Below are 20,889 nucleotides of genomic sequence, written 5' to 3' on the forward strand. Positions count from 1 at the left end.
TTTTTAAATTTCCTAGAAAATTGACCCCAAAAAACTTGAGGTCCATATGTTTTTATTGAAAACTTTTTTTTGAATTACAATATTTCCAAAGTTAAATAAGATTATTTTATTCTACAAAAACTTTGTACTTCAAGCTTTCATATAAGATGCAATGTTATTTTTAGTAAAAACAAATGTTTGACCCCCCATACCCTTAACAACCAAGGGCATAGGGGGAGGTAAACACCCTTTTTTAGTTTTTAATTTTATTTTATTCAGTTTTTACTTAGCTATAAGATGCTTTTTACAGATTTAAAAAATTCAAAATATTTTTAGAGATAGACTTTGACCGGCTATATCTCAAAAATTATTTTGGATTTTTTAAATCTGTAAAAAGCATCTTGTAGCTTAGTAAAAATTGAATAAAATAAAATTAAAAACCAAAAAAGGGTGTTTACCTCCCCCTATGCCCTTAAGGATAATCACTGGTTTTTATAAATAGTTTCAAAGTTTTCTTATTTTCTTTAAACTATTCAAAAGTACAATTATTTCAATCTTTTTTCTTTATCACAAAACTAAATTTAAGGCTGAAAGTTGTACTTAGTAGTATCAAGTTATTGTAGTGCTTTATTAAATGTGGTTTAAAATAAAAAATAAAACATACTTTTTTGGTGTATAACAGTCATATAAATTTTAATATCAAGTACATAAATTTATATGTAAAAATTGTTCAAATTTCAGGTTTATTATTATTATTTGTAAATTTCAGATTTATTAAGAATTTGGGTCAAATGGCTAACATAATTATTCAAAATTTTTTCCCCAGAAAACGTTTATCGTTGCAAGGGGTAGAGTTTGAGACTGATGTTTTTTTACCATAAAAAAAAAAAAAAAAAAAAAAAAATTGCTAGTCTTATCAATTTCTTTAAAATAAGCTGTATACTAGAATAACTAATAAAAAAAAAGATTCATCAGGGTGGTAAAGGGTTTTAAGAAATGTCAGTTTTTATCATACAGGATTTAAAAATACAATTTTTCTTCACCCTCAATAGTATAAATTTTCAAATCCCAGGCTTTTCTGGGTAAAATAACAACCCTGCTTTGAAAGTCAGTCTAATTATGAAATATAATTAATATAAATTATGAATGATTAAAAAGGACCAATTCAAAAAATATGTTACTATGAATCTCTCAATGGCCTCTACTGTTTATTTAGTTTTTTATTTATTTTGCTACTCAAAAATTAAATGTAAAATTTCAAAATTATGTATAATCGGTTGGTGAGGAAATAAAGGCTTGGTCATTGAGCTATATACCATTTGCTTTCTTATACATTTGGATACATTAAAGCATATTTGTGCACAGTTGTCAGCGTGTTATTTTAAGACTGGTTTTGATTTTTTTTTTTAAGTTCTCTATCTTAAAACTTACCTCCCATTTAGAACCTATTGAAGGCTTTAACTTAGATAACTTATATTTTAAAAGTAACTTTTAATTTCAACAAGTGGTAAAAAGTAACAAGTAGCTTATCTAATTAAGTAACAAATAAGATTTTATTATTATTGCTTAAAAAACATTTGTTGCAAAAGGCCCACAATATCATCATATTGTGTTTACCACCATAGCTACCAGATTTCATCAGCAAACCACCACACTATTACTTGAGCATCTATATTTTTAAGAAATGCAAATGATTATTTAGTATTTACAAAATTTATTTATAAGTTTTATTTTGGTAATTGTTAAGTCTACTAGTTATTGAAATGAAATACAAATACTGCGTAAAGTTTGAAAAACATTTATTAAATTAAGTTTGTCTATCCATTAAACTGCATTGAAGTTACAAATATATGTTCTAATCATTGTAGAAAATAAACTGGTATTCTTAATTAATCCACTGTAAATGCAGTGCAGTCTAATAGCTTTTACAATTTGAAAACTTTCAAAATTCAAAACATAGTTGTGCTTGCAGAATTGTCAGTGTCTTCCTTTTTATTTTTTGTATTAAGCATTTGCATTGTATGTAAACTAAAAGACGAATGCAATAAAGTCGTAACGAGTAAACTTATTTACAATTATTTTAAATTTTAATTAGCTTGTAAGTGTAATTCTGTTAAACTATAAATTTACAAGTATACTACATGTAGGAGAGCTGGCAGAACAAAAGAAGTAAAGGGTTCTGTATACTAAATAACATTTTTTGTTTTAATTAAAAATTCTCGAGTTATAGCGTTGCTAACAAAAATCTTGCAAATAGGCATTATATGAATTTACTAAATTATAATTTACAAACAAATTGATAGAAATTCAAATGCTTTATAAAAAACATATTAGGTAAAAAATAAAACCTGAGCTTGTCAAAAATTACAAACTATACATTAAACTATGTAACTGTTTCAATATAGTGTGCCAAAAAAGTACGGGTTGCTCTTAACACTAAAAAAAATTTGTAGCACATCCTTTAAAAATAAAAATCACGAATTGTAGCTTTTCTAACAAGTGGTTTTTTGTTTGTTTATTTGTTTTATTTTAGATAAAAAATTAATTAAGCAACAGCATTTAGCTCAAACTATTTAGAGAAAATCAAGAAATACTCCAAAAAATCTTTTTGGCAGCTCTGGTTTAAAGTAGTTTAATACCAAAGTTATCATTGTGGCGATCAGAGTATTAAACGAACTCCCCTTTTTAACTTTGGCTCCAAAGCTCATTATTTTTTAGATAAATTTTAATCTAAAACTTTCATTGTACTTTTTTTTTCGTAAATAAAAAAAGCAAAAATTTTCTATGTCGCTAAAATAAAAGCGCTAGGGTAATGCACAATCACTAGTAGTACGTCACTACTAGTACGCATAAACAGATTTTATCCTGTGTTTTAGCAGAAAAACTTGTAAGGTTTACAATTGATACGGTTGTGGCCGCAGCCTGTTTTTAGTTTTAGTCATTTGTTCACTGACCTTTAATTAAAAAATACTAACTAAAAATAGATGGTCTGAGTCGAAAAGTCAATAACTGAAAATACAAAATTTGCTACGCCGAAGAGTTTTAAAACTTGTGTTTAGTTTTTATTAAATTTTGTAATTGTTATAGTGATGTTTATAGTAAATGTAACTTTTATATTAGTGTAACTTATTTGTAAATGTTATACTGCGTAAGTACTAAAAGTAAGTAAATTACAAAAGTCTTTTTATTTCATTGTTTTAATTAGAATACATAAATTACTATGAATTCTTTAAATTAAAAATATATATATATCAATTTTTATTAATATTATTTAAAAATCACTACTACTATTTGGTGTGACATTGAGTTTTATTATAATAACTTTAGAAGTAGAACTTAATCTATAATAGATGCATTTTGAAAACTGTTATGAGCACAATTATTTTAGTTTTAAGTTTTATACTACAAAATATATTTTTTGATATGTGTCAATCACTAGGTTTTAATTTTGCAGTTTAAATTAGAGAGTTTAAAAGTCGTCATTAGGACCCCTATGAACCATAAAATAACTCAGGCTGCGTAGTTTTTATAACTTTATTCTTTAAGTAAAACGATGTTTAGACGGAAGCATTCTGTTTAGACGGAAGCATTACAACGATCACATAAGGGAATTTCACAATTGGAAGTGAACCTTTTTTGTAAAATAACTTTATTTGTTTTTAAATAGCCAGAATTATTGCATTAAAACTATATCCATGAAAATGAAAAATTAAACTATTAGGTAAGCCTTTATAAGCAAATTTTGGTATATTAGAAAAAATATATTGGTAACTGCCTAAAATGATATCGGACAAATATCGAGCTGAAATTAGCTCTCAAATTCGGCCCGAAATGATCACGCTTTTACAATATTAATATGTTTTCAAAGGAGAATTAAAGTTTTATATATTTAATTTTGATATTGGTATTCAATACAACTTTTTGCAGAAGCTTTTCTTGATGTTATTAAAAGTTTTGTTTAAACTTAGTTTGAATATGTATTGTTTATTATAAGTGATATGACGTTAATTAAACTTTATTTGATGTATAGTAATTTCTTATGTCCCTATGTAGCTAGAATGAAAAGAGAGCCTGGTACTTTACTTGTTGGTCAAATATTTCAAAACTGTGACACATTTTCTCAAAATAACTTATCTCATCTCTTGGGTTACCAAGTACACCTATCTTTATGATTGATTTATGTTCTAAGTTCTATTATTGACCATGTACCCTCTATTACCATATCTAGGTATGTGGATATTGACATTGTTTAAAATACCTGGTGCAAACCTTAGCTTTTATATTTTTTAGTTGCTCTATATTACTATTAGATATTTCATCAAAATGTTTTCAAAAACCCTGCTGCATAGGAACTTCATAACTTGAGTTATCTATCATATCTAACTCAGTCTTATGATATAAAACTCAGCCGTCATTGGAAATTCATGAAGAAAAATATGTAACAGTAGGTTTCTGCAAAGTTTATAATTAATAGAACGAAGAGAGTTATTTCGCATAAACGTAGATTAGTAAGAATATATCAGTATAAAAAACTCAAAGTAAAGCTCAAAATATTTTAAATTAATATTTAACAGACTATTTAGTTTTAGCAAATTAACAACTTTACATTTTTAACATATATTAGTCTATATTGGTCGAAGAAAAAAAACAACTGATCTTTAATTTGATTGAAAAACTAATTTAGACCACTACTACTTTGGTTTTATTGTATCTTTAACTAGTTTAGATAATAAATTGTGTTAAATTTTTACAAACATATATGTAAGGACAGAAATAGAATATACTAAAAAAAAAATAAACTAAAAACCGTCAAAACGAGTTTATTTTATAAAAAATCTATGAAAAACATACAAAGCGAAATATCAAAAGGTGACTTTTATAACTGCAGCATTATTTTAAAGAGTTAAACATAAATTTAATATTCTAATTGTATATAAGTTTATATGTAAAAAAAAATATGCATAAATAAAATACTCAGAAACATTGTAAAAATACAAAACAGTTTCAGTTGAAACTAAAAAAAAAGATTCTTTAACATCAAATTTTTTCCGGTGGTCGCACAAATTCTCATCGCTTTTGACGAAAAGGCCGTTTTGTTCAAAACCTCATTTGGCGGCAGTTCCTCTCGCCGGCCACGGACAGCACAAGGTCGAACCTGAGGTCGGGGTGGACGTGCCAGAAAGTGGGCACGATGCGGACGAACCTGGCGTGCACCGGCCGGTCGAACTGGTTCGTCTTCCACTGGTACCGGTCCGTGTTGCCGTGGAACAGCTGTGTGACGTAATAAGTTAGGTTTGTGACGTAATAAGTTAGATGTTTGAGAAAGTATTAAAAAACTAAAATAAAGTGAATAAATATATTGAGTCTTTGTGGTTATGAATTTAAAAGCCTTAAAAAGTTAACGCTTTGAAGTGTGCATAGCAATTATTTTTTGATAAACTCTACTTTTCGGCTGTCTGTTCTCGTTTTAATATCTTTTCGTTTTTACATTCTTTATAATTTCTTAATGTCGGAAGGAGTCGGAAAACTGCATATTGTTTAAGAAAACAAACTCAGTTTTATAAAAACAGTACATAAAAGGAAGCACTTGAAGTATAAGTTATTTAATATAAAATAGACATTTTGTTTTTCTACTGTGTAAATCATAGTTTTTTGTTAAAAATATTGAGAGAAAGACTTTGATTAGCTTCCATGTTACCGTGGAACAACTTTGTGACGTAATAAGTTAGATTTTTGTGGACAGGTTAAGGAAAAATAAGCATATAAAAGTAATAATTTGTATAATGTAAAGCGATCTAAGAAGTTTTTTTAGAGAAAGTTTTACTTTTAGTTGTATTTTTATTTTTTGAAACCATTTCGTTTAAAAAGAAATAATACAAGCCCAAAGTGTTATTTTATTTCTAAAATATAACTGTTTGTTTCTAAACAAATTTCAAAGCTGTTGTTAACATCTTTAATACAGAGCTAAATTAAACTATTTTGTTGAAGTAAGCCATTACGATTAAAATAAGCAATTTTAGCAAAATGGTTTGTAAACAGTGGGTATTTGTAAAGGTTTTTATTAGTTTTTAGAGTATTCAAAACAATTAAAACTTATACTAAGTTCATGTATGGTTGAAATCCAAATGTCTTTGCTCTGTATATAAACTACGATATAATTGGTTATATAGACAAATACATATGGTCTAACATTATAAGTATGCAAACAAATGCATATATGGTAAAACTTAATTCGTATATTTTTTTTTGTTTTACTAGAAAATACATTTTTTTAAAACATAAAACTTAATTAAACAATTTAAAGATACAGCATCTTTTTTAGTCAATGAAACACTAAAATACATATTTTTAATGTCTTGCTAAACGTTTCAACCTACAAAAAAATTCAAATTGTCTGAATGTGTTTGAAATAATAAAGTTATTCTAAGTAACATCTTTGCAAGTTTTCTCGATGGTAGATTATATGCTGTTATTTAGTTTTATTTTTTTAACGTTGTAGGAGAAAAATTGTGTTTTTAAACGTCAGGTTTCGTGTAATCTTCTATAAAAGCTATTTAAAGATACAAAAAGATAAATAATAACTTTCTCAAAATAATTTATTTATTTGGCGCAACTTACTAAAAAATTAAACTGAAAAGTACTCAAATTTGTTCAAACTGTAATGTGTTCTCGAATAAATATCATATTTTAATTTCTATAATTTAAAACTTTAAACTTAGGCGAAAAGAAATATATTTTTAAGGCATATCTTAAAAGTAAACATGAAAGTATAAAAACTTTAAATTGTTTTTTTTTTACTGCGGAGTAAACACATTTTATAATAAAAAAGCATTCTAAAATAGAGCATGAAACTATATTTAACATTATCTAAATATACATTCTCACCATATGCTGCCCCGCACCGTCCACTATGTACCTGAGCTGATTAGGGGAATTCCCGTATTGCACCTTGTAGGCGGTGACGTAATGATCCGACCCGGTAGCTCTGCCCTGCGTCACCGCCCCGAACACCTGCTTCGGTTGCAGCAGATCCACCTGGATCCACTTGTAGCTCGCTGTGGTGATGTTTTACAGTAAGAAAAAAATATAATTTTATTAAATGTCGATATAAACTTTCAATTTAAAAATGCAAAAAAAAAAGGTTTACAGTTCTCACAACACTAAAACAAAACCAAAAATTTACAGTTTTACAAAAATGTACAATTCTTTCAAAATTAAAAAAACCATAAACAATCAGCAAAACCAACAAGGATCGCCATCCGAGGGGCTCCAAGCGCCTGCCCCCATTTCACTGTCGAGCCTGGCGTGTTGAGCCGTGTTGATTGTTTTGTTTCCGAAACTTCCGCTAGACGACAGCTGCGAGTCGCTGATGTAACCGCTCTTCATTCCCGCCAAGCACTGGTTGTCTGTTGATAATAAATTTAGTTTCTGTATTAATTTCGAAAGCATTGTTTTAAAAAAACAGGCTATGTATGTTTTTTATTAAATTATCTTTTTATAAATGTCAGAAATTTTAAATTTTTCGTTACATATAGATTATTATTTGTAAAACTTTAAGAAAAGCTCCATTCAAAACATATAGAATTAATGAGCATTAAAAGGAATATTGTTACCGTTTAGAAAAAAAAAACAATTGACATTAGACTTGAAAGTAAAACATAAATATAAATGCTCTTCCCCATAAACTTAAGTATACTACTTTAGTAAAAACTAATCAATATTTCTTTTTTGAAAACGTGTAGCTATTTCTACCATCTATTTTCAATCTTATACTTGCTAACTACTCACTGTTAATTCTAGTTTCTTCCAGAAGTATCTCGCACCTGAGATCGGGGTGAGTGTTCCACGACACGGGAACGATCCTGATTATCCTGCACCTCTGCGATCTTTCGAACAGCGTGTACTTGTGCGAGTGTCTGTCGCTGTTCCCTTCGAACACCTGTGTAATTACGTTCTTGATACAGTTTTATCTTTTTTTTTTATAAGTTTTTAATATTTTTAGTATTTTCTTATCATAACATAACTAAATTTACTGAGTTTCTCTTTTTACTGATTTAAACGTTTTTATTTCAAGTACTTAACGTAAAACTTATTAGTTTATAAAAACCAAGTACAATTTTATTTTTTTAGTAATTAGTATCTAGATTAAAAGTATTGTATTCTTTTTGAATCTTACTTTTATCTAATCAAACTACAATCAATTTCAAAAATTCAACATGTTTCACAAACATTAGGTTGTCCCGAATAGTTCATCACGTAGCGGAGGTTGTGCTCGTTCGGACCGACCTGAACCTTGAAAGCTGTGACGTAATGGTCGCTTCCGGTCGCCCTGCCCTGGGTTACCACCCCGCACACGTTCTCGTCCTTCAAAAAGTCTACTTGCAAGTACTTGTACGTGCCTGTTGGTTATAAATTAAAGATAGCTAAGCTGTACTTTTCGCACTTTTCTGTTAATGCTCGTTTGAAGCGATATTTTTTCGAGTATTTGTTCTAAATAGAAAATATAAAAGTGTTTCAACTAATCGATATTGCTTTTTAAAACTAATTCAAACAGTGACAAAAACTTAAATCTTCAGAGCTTCATTTTCTTTTTCTGTTTAATTAATAAAAAACAACAAACTTGGGTCGTGGTCACTTGGACTCCAAGCTCCGGCCCCGTCCTGGCCGTCCAACCTTGCTTGCCGGTGGGTGTTGTGGGACTGGTTGCCGAAACTTCCGCTGCTCGAAAGCTGGTGGTCGCCGATCTGTCCGGACTTCATGCCGGCAAAGTAGTGCAGCATGGTCGAATCTGCGGGGAAAAAATTGAATTGACTGTCTTGTTCAATATTAATTTCAATCAAAAACTTCAATCAAACGGTTTAATTATGTTATGGTTTTGATTATTTAGAACTTATTGTTTTTTGTAGATTTTGCTCAAAGTTAATAACTTATTTGCACCTTTGACTGAAAAATAATTTTTTTCAGCTTCAGTATTTCCTTTTACATAACGAAATATTATATTAATTAGGTTATAAACTAAAATGTTTTTGCTGTATTAGTAAAATGACAAGTTTGTTTTGCAAAGTTTAAGTAAATTATAGAATTACGAAAATAGTTTTTTAGTTTCAGTTGTCAAAAAATAAACTTACAAGTTTAGTATGAAAACAATATGAAGTTTGAATAAAGTATTAACCAAAACTATGATGGACTTATAAAAAGATTTTTTACGTAGATACAAAAAAAAATTTAATAAAGTTTAATACTTAGTTATATTCGAAGTTCTATATTAGTTACTTTTAATACAGCGCTCATAACTTCTAAAACAAATATCTGATTTTAAGCTAGAAAAAGAGAACTTTGAATAGTTTTAAAGGCTAAATAATTTCATTACTTGATGGATTAAAATCGACGTTTGATCTAATTTTTTTGACTGACAACTTTAAATCTTAAAAGGTTCAAGTATGTTTCCAAATATTTTACATATAAAAGCAAATCTAACTTAGTTTTTGCCTTAAATAATAAAACTGGCTGGTCTTATGAACTTAAAAAGTTTGACACAACAGCATGTTTGAACTTTCAAGAAATTTATATTAAAGTTTGAACCAGCTAGACGAATAAAAATGTTCCATATAGATTTAACGTTATTACTAAATGAAAGGTAATAATAACATAAATACTTACAGAATTTTATCAAATTTTGAATTTAAATTAATATAACCTAAATCAAACTGCTTTTAGAAATTAATTACTTGCATACTTTGATCGTTTAAGTAACGTAATATTGTAGTTACTGTACATTTACAGTATAAGTTAAAACAAATTATTTGCAGTTCACCAATCACCAAACTTGAAGTGCTAAACAGTTTAGAAACTTACAATCACGATGCAACCAGTAAAACTAAAAAAAAAAGTGTTTTTGCAAAGAAGGACGCTTTACAAAGTCTATTTTTAATATATTTAACTCTGTATTTTCACTTATAAAACACTATTGTTTGTGTCTCAGTTTAAAACTCTTTGTCTTATACAAACGACAACTGTTTAAAGACGGTAATCTGAAGTAATACACTTAGTTTTGAAGCAAAACTGAAAACAAGTTAAAATGTAAAGAATAAGTCAGGGATAAGCACTCTGCGATCCGCGAATCAAAAAATTTTGGCCCGCGACATGATTTTTAGCTAATATTCAAGTAACAATGTAAAAGCAACTTGAGAGTTTTTCAAAATAATAGTTTTAAAATGTTATTTTTTTTCAGACTGCTATGTGCCTTTTGTTTTCATTCTTTACAAATCCATACTTACATATACATATTATATACAATACATATTTGTTTAATTTACAGAAAAATTAAAATAATAAATGGCTAACATAGAACTTTTTCATGTTAAGGTCTCTCGCAAATTACTTTTTCAGTAGATTTGTACAGCCCCATCATAAAATGCTGGACGGCCATCTGGACTTGAATATAGTTTTTTTATTAAGATTACAATACTAAATTGTACAAATTTGGAACGGTGGGTGCAAAAACGTATTTAACATTTATCAAAATTTAATCAAAAAGTTGTCAATTTTTTTACACGAAACTAATTATGACGTTGAAAAATTTTTTAACTCGAAAAAATTTTGATAAAAAAAAGTTTATAATATTATTTTCAGATTCAGAGTATGAACCAGAGATATATTTTATTAATTGCTGTGTTGAGTATTCCGAGTTGGAATTCTTGGTACAAGACTCAACCGAAAGTAACTCAACCCAAACCAGTGAAAAAACCCGTTCAAAAAAGCTATGAAACTTTGAGAGCTTATTTGGAATCTCAAATAAATGAAGAAGTTATCGAAGTAGAGAAACCGTTTTACGATCGATCGGTAAAATACCTCGTGAATATGTTTGGTAAAAAGGAGCAGCCAAAACCAAAGAAATCGCTCCCAACTTTGGTTTTTAAAGTGATCGTACTGAAATTGAGTCAGTTTATCAAAAGCTTTGACTCAAGTGGTGAATTGGATTCAGAATTGATTGAGATAGCTGTTAAATTGTTTATACTTCAAATTGCTGCATTAGTGTAAGACTTTTTTTATAAGATATTCTAAAGTAAACATTCTTTATATAATTTTTTTTCCTTAAATATGAACTAGTTCAAACTCATAGTTAAAATTATAAGTGAGTTGTAGAAACAAAAGCATGAAAATATAAAAATAAATAAAACTTACTACATTCTTTAGGTTGAATTCACTTATCAATCATGTGGTAGTGTCTCTGTTGACATATTTAAAGACGACAATGAAGAAAGTTTGGAAGCTTGTCAAAAATTTGCTTAATCTTGTTTTTACCCCAAAAGTAAAGAACGCTGCCTTTGCTTTTGTAATCTTAATCGGAATTACACAATCTTTGTGCGTTATGGTAAGCATAGTTTTTGGACAACATATAGGAAGCTGTATGTACTAATCACTTTTTAAAACTAGCATGTGATGCAAAATAATTCTGTTACTACCAACCTTTAGTTGACAATAAAGCTTAATTAATATGTAAAAAGTATTAAACAAAGTATAAGAAAACTATAAATGTTACTCAGGTTTAATAATTTTAAAACCACAGGTAAACCTTGACAAGTTTGAGGATATCTACATGGATGGTTAGCTTATTTTAAAATAGCCTAATTTTGTTGATAGTTTAATAAGTAGAAACATTAAATTAAATAAAAAAGTGTTATCAGTAAAAGTTGAAATTTCTCTTATATTAAACTTCAAATATTAAAAATAAATGGAGGCTTCTGAATATCTGTAAAGCTTTTAGTTGAGTTATAGTTATTCACCCAAGAGTTTAGGAAAATATGAATATAGATTGAGTTTTGCTATAAAGTTGTGTTCTTACTGTTAGTCATAAGTTAAAATCTAATCTTAGAGTGTTAAATTAATCTTATTTAACAAAATTATTATAAATTTATAAAAACTAAACAACCTGATATAACAAAATTAATTATACAACACTTTTTAAAAACATTACCTTAATATTTATTTAAACTTAAAAGTACTTTTTATATTGTAATTCAATTTACCAGGTTACTATATCATTGAAAACGTACTAATCGACCCTAACTATCTACCCTACGTTTCGACTTTTACCATCTTATCTATGACCGTTTTGCTCGGCTATCTTCTCTACAAGAACAAACGCTTGAAAAATAAAAGTGCTACAAAGGACTTAACTGCAGTTATGGTAAGTGTTTTGTTTAATTGTTTTTATACGCTAAATGTAAGAAAGTTTCAATAAACTTTACTAGTTATTTATATTTAAATAAACTTTCTATTGTTTCTTAATTTAAAGGAAGAATAAGAAAATAAAAATTTCAGTACATTTAATTGTAAAAAAAAATTCACGAAAAGTATAAATTTTATATATCATAATAAATCGGATAAAAAGTTTAATACTTTTACTAATGATAAACTTAAAGTTGTTTTAGTAATTATTTATTAAAAGTACTAAATTGAATTAAAGTTAATTAAGAAAACTGCATTTAAGATATACAGTATTTATCAGATTTATACGATAAGTATTAGATATAACATTAAAAAAATATTTACTCATTTATTGTAGGATTAAGTTAAAGTTTTTTCATTTAAGTTTTCTGAAAGTACTTTTCAATTTTATCTCTTTGACATGTAACTTTTCATTTATTAAAAAAAAAGTACTATTATTTTAATAAATAAAACCAATTTTAGAGTTTTAGTTTATTTATAATCAAAATTTTTACCATTAACTTGTCGTGTTTTGTTTTTTAGAGCTTTGGCGATATTTTTATAAATAATAAATATGCTATAGCTTTCAACGTTTTTAAAAGTCTTACACTATGTGTTTACATTGATCGTGTTTATATAACTCAAAATATATATTTTTTTTCTTCTAACCACCATAAGTAAATTTCAATAAGTTTTTGTTTTCAACATTTGTTTAACATATATATATATTTATTGATATAATTTAAATGACATATATTTATGCTTAGATTAATTTTTTAATCACTGTATTTTTTCTAGTGTATAGTTTATCATTTTTTTTATATTTAAAACGAATACAAATACTGATGCAAATAGTGTAAATAAATTATTATAGGCAGAAAATTTCTACGACCTGTTCTTTTATAACAAGAAATATTAACACATAAATGTTTTTTTTAATAAACTTGCTAGTTTTACACATTGCTGCAAGTAAAGATAAAATAATAAACAAAAAAGTACAAAACACAATGTTTTCTGCACTTTGACCTCATGCTGTGTGAATAAAACTTAAACAAAACATTATTTTCAACCATCAAGCATAATACCTAGATTTGTATTGAGAAAAGAGTAGATTTAAAATAATCAGCTGTTTATTTTTATTATAGGCTTAAGTAAAAAAAAATAATTTAGACTTGCTTTGACTTAAAAATAAATGCATTTTTAACGAGTAAAAATAATTATTTTTTTAATTGAATAAAATTCTAATCACTTACAATTATAAAAGTTAAATCATAGTATAAGTGCGATACTTTTTTTTTAATGTATTAATTAAAGTCTGCTATCTTTAAAATCTAGTAAGTTTTTAGTACTTGTGTTTATTATCTACTATTATGCACATAATTATTTTAAATGTATGTTGAAAATAAACTAGTTTTGTTTGAACAGTTTATGAATTATAAGTTTTTTATCATTTTTAAAACGTCCTTAAATAAAATAACACCAGCAAATAACGAAATTCTTTGTTATGTTTTTTTTCTGTATAACTAATGAGGTGGTATTATTTAATTTTTTTTAAAGTTTCTAATGTATATGATGTTTAAACTTTAGTTGTATCTTATTATACTTATGAAGTGAAATTTTTTATTTTATAACTACTAAAACTTAGTTAAAAGTTACTAAATGCTGCTATTTGTCTAAAAGCTTTAATCTTTTTTTGTTAATTAACTTCTTGATTATAAAGATTTTCAAAAATTAAATTTTGTCATAAGACCACTGAAAAGATGACTGGTAATGAGAAAAAGAAATCCTCGGGATCATTCAGAGATCAAGCGGCATATATACTAAGGTCTACGCGTCGCAGAGGAATGAATGGGGAAATTATTTTAAGGGATTATTTGGTCAAATTGGGGGAATCCGTAAAGATTAAAGGAGGTGACGATTTTGAAAGGGTAGTTTCTTCACTCGAGATTTTGGATCAAAATGAAATAGACGGAATGAAAGTTGTGAGTGACTACATCACCAGTTCGGAACCGAAAGCGGAGAAGCCGACCAAATCTACTAACGATTGGTGGAACGAGTGAATGACGTCACAAACTTTGCTGACACTGAATATATGTTTTATATTTGTTTGTTTTTTTGTTTGCAATAAAAATAAATGTCTGTCTAATAATTATGTTGTTTTGTATAAGAGTAAACTATGGTTTTAAATACTGCAATTTTGATTCTTTTAAAATATATGTTTTGTGGATGACCTTATTTACAAGCAAATAAAGATATTAGTTAACATTTATTCTTAGAAATTTAAAGTAATGTTAATAAGCAATTTTTATCGATCCAACTTTCAAAATTGTGCATTTAAAATAAACATTGTTATTTATTATAACTAAAACTAGTAAAAAAATTCAAACTTTGGTTACTGAAAACTTTTAAGTATAAATAAAATTTAAAATCCTACACTTCCATCAAAATTTCATATCACCTCATTTTATGTTAGCTCGAATAAAAAGTATAAAAACAAATAAAACTAATATGCTTTAAATGACAGAAACTAAATTTTTGAAAAAAAATACAAGCTTTTTGTATGTATCAAACTAAAAATAAGATTATTAGAAGGAAACAAAAAAAAATTGGTAGCTTTTAGAACATTTTTCTCTCTCTCTTTAACACTGAATGTTCGTTAATGTAGCTATTGTTAGTGTTCTTAATGTTTTGTAATAGTTTTCATTGAGCAGATTTCGTTCTATTTATGTTTTTTAACCATTAAAAGCAACGTTTTAGCTTTAAATCTGACACCCAAAGTTTTTAAGTTGTGTTTTTTGTACTTTTTTTTTGTATTTAATTCTTTAACACTTTTAGTAGAGACAAAAAACGTTTTAGTTTACGTTTCATAGTAAAATCAAGTTTTAAGTAAATAACTGGATTTAACAAACTGTTGATCGGTAAAAGCACAATTAAAATAAGAGAATGTATAATGCTAAGAACAGGGTATCCAAAATAACTTGCGAAAGAAAATATAATTATTGGTAAAAACGAGCTATGCCTGTTGCTACAATTAAATATACTCTGAATAGCGTAATATTTTATAATTCAGATTTTAGTTTGGATAAACTATCAAATTTATTGAACTGGACTTTTAAAAATATTAAAATGTATACAACCAAAATAAAAGTTATTAGAAACAAGTTTGCACTAAACAAAGCAAAAGAAAACTTCAAGCTCACCAAAATTTTGAGTAAAAGTCAATTAGGCAGACTGCAGACGAATTATAAAAGCTAAAAGTTTTTTTAATGTTTATACTTGTATTGGATAATATTTTTAAAAAATGCTTGAATTAAAGTACCAATCGTCAAAATTTCTTATGCTAAAATACTGGTAGAAAATGGTATACTACCTGGTTTAGAACAAGTCCAAACTTTTTCAATATTCACAGCCAACTTGTACAATTCCACAGGTTTAATTATTCGCTCAACAACTTTGTTTGAAATAAATATGTTGCTTGATACAACCATTTTTTGCGTAAATTCTTTTTTTAAACAATTGGTAGAAGAGACACAACTAATAGAATTGTCCTGCAACAATAAAAAGTAAATTCTGTCACTTCTGATTCCTAAGCTGTTATAGGATTTGTGAACGGTGTAAAGCTGAAACTCTGTCATTAGAACTAATGTTTAAAGAAGTTTTGGATGAAATTAAAGTTGAAATACCAACTACACTGCAAACTAAACTTGAACGCCATTCAATATATTTACTGCAGTATGTTCCCGAAAACTTGTTTGAATTAAAACTATCACAGCTAAATTAAACCCAAAAATTACACCAGAGAGAGCCAGGTTTAACAGAAACAATAAGTTATAACATTTGGTCAAGTTTTTATCATCAAAGATTTTTAATTTCAAAAGACTTTTAACAAGTATTTCTGCATTTACAACAATAATACTAACAATTATATTATGAATATAATTTATTAAAAAAGGACTTTTATCATTTGCTTCGCTAAACTAACATAGTTTTCTCTACATTTACAAGAAAGATCAGCACAATCTAATCCATAATCATTAACTTTGTTTCTGTCAATTGAAACGGGGTAACCTGTTGTACAGTTAAAATGAGTTGTATTTGAGCAATATTTTTCATTAGACTTTGCTTCGCAGTCAAAGTTTAAGTCGCACACTTTTATAATATCAATAAGTTTATGTTTAGTAGATTCACGTTTTTAGTACCAGGGGCAGTTAGCAAGTTGTATTTACATATTTCGTAGACTTTACCATCTTCAAAATCAAAGCTAGTGTTTTGAAGTTTTTCAATATATGATATTTTTCTATATCCCGAAGTTGATGTCATTTTATAAATCATTAACATTGTCTTGATCAGACTGGTTTCACTTAAATGAAAAGTTGTTAGTACAAAGTTATCAAAGTAAAATTTTGACATTTGCGGATAGCTTATTTCATAAATAGTTTTTAAATACCTACGGAATTTACTCGATGGTTTTGAAATGTTTACGTTTACTGATAAAACTTCAAAGTCTTTAAAAAAAAACTATAGCATCTGAAAAAATGCAAAAACTGAAAAATTTCTAAAAACATATCAATCATTATAAAACATCTTAGTGAACATTCAACTTCTTTGCAAGGGCACTCATTGTCCCAATTACATGATCATTTTAAATTGAATAGACAGTAAAATCTTTTTTTTTTGCTTATAGGTAAATTGTTTGTTGTACTATAGAACTAAAAATTTTCTAACACAAAAGAGCTTAAATGATCGTTATCAAACAGGTCCGATTTTAAAGAAAAGGTGTTTCACCTAATATTTGCTGAAACATCAATTAAATTTTTTATTCATTTATTATTATCATTTATACTACTAACCCTAACCGACCTTACCCAAAACGTTTTTATTTTTTTATCTTTACCCTTAACCCTAACCCACCTTACCTAAACTTATAAAAAACTAATTAAAATATAAGATTTTATAATTTTTATATGCTAAATCAGCAAATATCGGAGGATTTCCGTCACATCAACTAAAGGACTCATTTAAAACTTTAATATGTTTTAAAACACACCGGACGCACTTAAATACGAAGGGTTGAAAGCAGTTTGTCCTTTGGCACATTTCAAGTCTTCATTAATCGTGTTGCATTTTTACATTCCAGCTTTAAACCATAAGTTGCAATACTTTTCATCAAGACCTCAAAACTGTATTTCTTTGTGTCTAAAATATTCGTTTTGAGAAAGAAACTGCACAGAGGTTTAACTTAGTGACTTTCACATGTACATTCATCGGATTAATCTTTACAATCAATAATTCCATCATACACTTAGGATAATAGAATAATCTTTCTGCATTATAATTGTGCTGCATTAATAAGCATTGCATTGAATAATATCTAAATGCGAAAGAGTATAAGTTAAAAATCATGATCTTGCGTTGTTAATTATTTTTTTGAACGACAAAAAAAAAACGCTCAAAATATTTGGTCCTAGGATCTTGTGCATAAAGAAGCTTTTGGTTCTTGAGTCGCACACCACGGATACCTTTTATTTAGGACAATTACAGCTTAAGTTAGTTAAATTACTTAAAAATTCATTAAAATGCGAGAAACAATAAGACAGGCAGTGACAAGTTGAGCTGGAGCAGGAGTAACTCGATTAAGGGCAACTCGACTCAAGCAGGGACAACTCGGCAGGGACAACTTGGGCAGGGACATTCGAACAAAGACAACCCGAGTAGGGGCAACATGAGCAGGAGCAACAAAAGCAGAGAAAACTCGAGTAATAACAACTTGAGTAGGACTAACTCGATCAGGGGAAACTCGAGCAAACACAACTCAAGTAGGGTATCTCGAGAAGAGAAACTAGAGCATGACCAGAATTTTTTAACTTGAAAAACAAGTCGTAATAATTACCTAGAAAATGTGTTTTTAACATTCATTTATTTTATATAGTTACTTAGGATTTTTCGGAAAACAAACAGTTTGAAAAATTGTCAAAGTGTTGTTAAAAGGTCTTAATCTTAAATTAGTTCAAAATAAAAGTTTTAAGTTTGGGGATATTTTTAATTCTTTGCAGTTACTAACAAAAATACTTTGCAATGCCACTGGTGTGCAGCAACATAAACTGCCTTTACACAGTTATTTCAAGTACATTGGAATTCCATTTACTTTTGTAGTTTAAGATAACTGCAGACTTTAATATAAAGCACAACAACATTAGAGGTAGTATAGATTGTCCTGTACCCTCTATTCCGTCATAATGTTGTTCCTGTGGTTTTTTTTATTATGCAGATTTGTATCTTTTTTGAGCTAGCTTCACCCCTGGTTGGGTGTATTAATGGAATTTGTCAAAAAACTTTCTGATATTCATCTAACTCAATCAGACTTACCTATTGTTCTGCACCTTGTGACAACTTCACCTCAAACTTTTCTTTTAATCTCAATGATTCTATGCTGAAGTGCTTAAGGTTAGAAACATTTATATTGAACTGTTTGTTAAACTCAGGTTGATTCAGGACAGTTTTTTTTTTAAGAATCTCTAAGTAATTTTAAAATTTCTGAAAAACTCAAGCAAGCTTTTTATAGATTTTGAACAACATTTGGTAGAATTAGTTTCAATATTTCGTTATATCATAATATAACACACTTAGTCCTTTTTTTGCACATATTAGGATATTAACAACAGGATAGTTGACCACACAACAACTAGGGTTGCTACTTTTTGAGTTAAGTTAGCTGATCTCAGTAACCTTAAAATGTCAGGATTCATTTTAAGTTTTTTTTTAATGTCTTTTTACTTTTTAAAGACATTAAAATCATCAAGTTTACTGAGATAAAATTTTGATGGTAATATATACTATATATATTATATATGATATGGTAAAAATCATCATTACAACTTTTGCAACAATTAAGGTTATGTAAAATTTTTGAGACATGCTCTGTTCAAAGCTGCGCACAATTTCTACCCAAATAACTCTAACCTGCTTAATTCCCACTTAATTGATTTAAACCTAACCCAATTCCCATCCAATTTGTTTAAAGTAAAAAAAAAAAAAAAAAAAAGATAACTGATCAAGGGTAACAGCAATAGTAACAATAAAAGAAAGGAAAAAAAAAATCTTGAGTGGGAATTGATTTGGGTGGGAGTGAGGAGTATGCTAAAAATATATGTTAAAAGATTGAAAATCAAGTAAGATATTGGAGGTCATTAACTATCTAAGAATGTATGGTATTGGGTTTTTTAAACAATCTTAAGCATTAAAATGTGTATCGAAAGAGGCTTATAGAAATAAAATAACAACTGAGGTTTTTGTAATTAGATATTTACCAATTGATTGATGATGGTAGTAAATAAAAAGACAAGTTCTGTTTATTGAATTGTTGCACAACTGTTAAATAATTTAAATTACACATTTAACTAACTGGTTTCAAATAACATATTATTGTGTTACTTACTTGAAAATTACAAAAAAAAAAAAGTGGTTGTAATATGAAAACTTAAAGTATAAACTGGAAGTAATTTTTTAGAGAATATAAAATTTTTGATTAGTTTTTGATATTTATATTTTTTTTGTAAAAAGTCTGCAATTTTTTTATTGTAAGTTTCTCAAAACACTATAAATTTACTAAAAATATATTTCTCTTTAAATTTTCAAGCTGGAGACCTTAAAGATTTTATAGTTTAAAAGACTTATGAGGTTACAGTTTTATAATATATTGATAAAAAAAAATTTTATATAAAAAAATAAAAAAAACAAGTGACTTTTTTTTTAATATACTTTTTTAATAAAAAAAAATATTTTGCATTCAATCCATTTAAATATTATTTATAGAATTATATTATGTGAATATTAAAGATAAAATTGTTAAAAAAAGAAGGGGAAGATAGATTTTTAGTAAATTTATAGATTTTTGAGAAACTGACAATGAAAAATTGCAGTCTATACATTTGTATTATAAACGTAAACAAAAATGTCTATATCTCAAATACTAATTAAAAGTTTTATATTCTCTAAAAACTAGCTTCCAGTTTATACTTAAAAGTTTTCAAATAACAACCTTTTTTTTGTTTTGCATTAGGAGCCTTTTGAGGTCATCAACTTTGGTCGCTTATATCTCAAAATTTACTCGAATTGTGTTATGCAACTAAAAATGTCGGATAGCAAGGTTAAATTCTACAAAATATGTGTTTTCATTAAGATCCATTATAAATAATTTTTTGTATGTTTTGTTTTCTGTTACTGATCTTAGAATAAGATCTTAGGCTAATGATGCATGATTGAATTAAAATGACAAGATTATCAAATTTTAATTTAAGTTTGCTGGTTGTAAAATCATAAGCTGATTATTTGTATAAATGCATGATTTTAAAAATTTTGATTACAGTATCTATTAGATGTTTAAAAGTAAATAATTTAAATTTTTTTTTCTCCAAGTAGTTGAACAAAAGTATTATGAGGTTTGTCACGTGATTTATTTACAAGCAAGGTTAAATAACTACTCATTTTCTAAGCTTTTTGATTGTTTATTTTAGATTATTAATTTTACATAATGGGTAAAAAGTCCACATTCTAGTTGAAGCAAATATTAAAATCTGAAGTTAATGAAGATTGACCATTTTATTAGGAAAAATCTCCAATTTTGAACAAAAACTATAACATTTTTTTTTAAAAACCTGGAATTTTGAGCAGTTGTAATAATACTAAATAATGTGATTTAAG

General features: G+C 27.2%; 1 protein-coding gene across 1 annotated transcript; it reads right to left on the reverse strand.

Annotated features, from left to right (window-relative positions):
* Positions 1 to 5,076: 5,076 nt before the first annotated feature.
* Positions 5,077 to 10,408, reverse strand: LOC145836439 (lactadherin-like). The gene is made up of 7 exons (XM_082944238.1): positions 10,354 to 10,408; positions 8,600 to 8,767; positions 8,209 to 8,378; positions 7,768 to 7,918; positions 7,227 to 7,385; positions 6,865 to 7,034; positions 5,077 to 5,250 (listed from the first exon to the last, which is right to left on the reverse strand). Exons 1-7 carry the CDS (start codon positions 10,406 to 10,408, stop codon positions 5,077 to 5,079), a joined length of 1,047 nt encoding a protein of 348 aa, XP_082800364.1.
* Positions 10,409 to 20,889: the final 10,481 nt, after the last annotated feature.

The sequence above is a fragment of the Thalia democratica genome, chromosome 5, assembly GCF_965202585.1.
Source record: "Thalia democratica chromosome 5, ktThaDemo2.hap1.1, whole genome shotgun sequence".
In the NCBI taxonomy this organism is placed as follows: domain Eukaryota; kingdom Metazoa; phylum Chordata; class Thaliacea; order Salpida; family Salpidae; genus Thalia; species Thalia democratica.

Coding starts and splice junctions, on each gene's coding strand:
- LOC145836439 (XM_082944238.1), bottom strand. CDS start 10,408: ATGGCCGTCCAGCATTTTATGATGGGGCTGTACAAATCTACTGAAAAA. Junction 8,768..10,353: donor ATCTACTGAAAAAGTAATTT/GCGAGAGACCTT, acceptor TTTTCCCCGCAG/ATTCGACCATGCTGCACTAC. Junction 5,251..6,864: donor ACGGTGCGGGGCAGCATATG/GTGAGAATGTAT, acceptor TACGTCACACAG/CTGTTCCACGGCAACACGGA.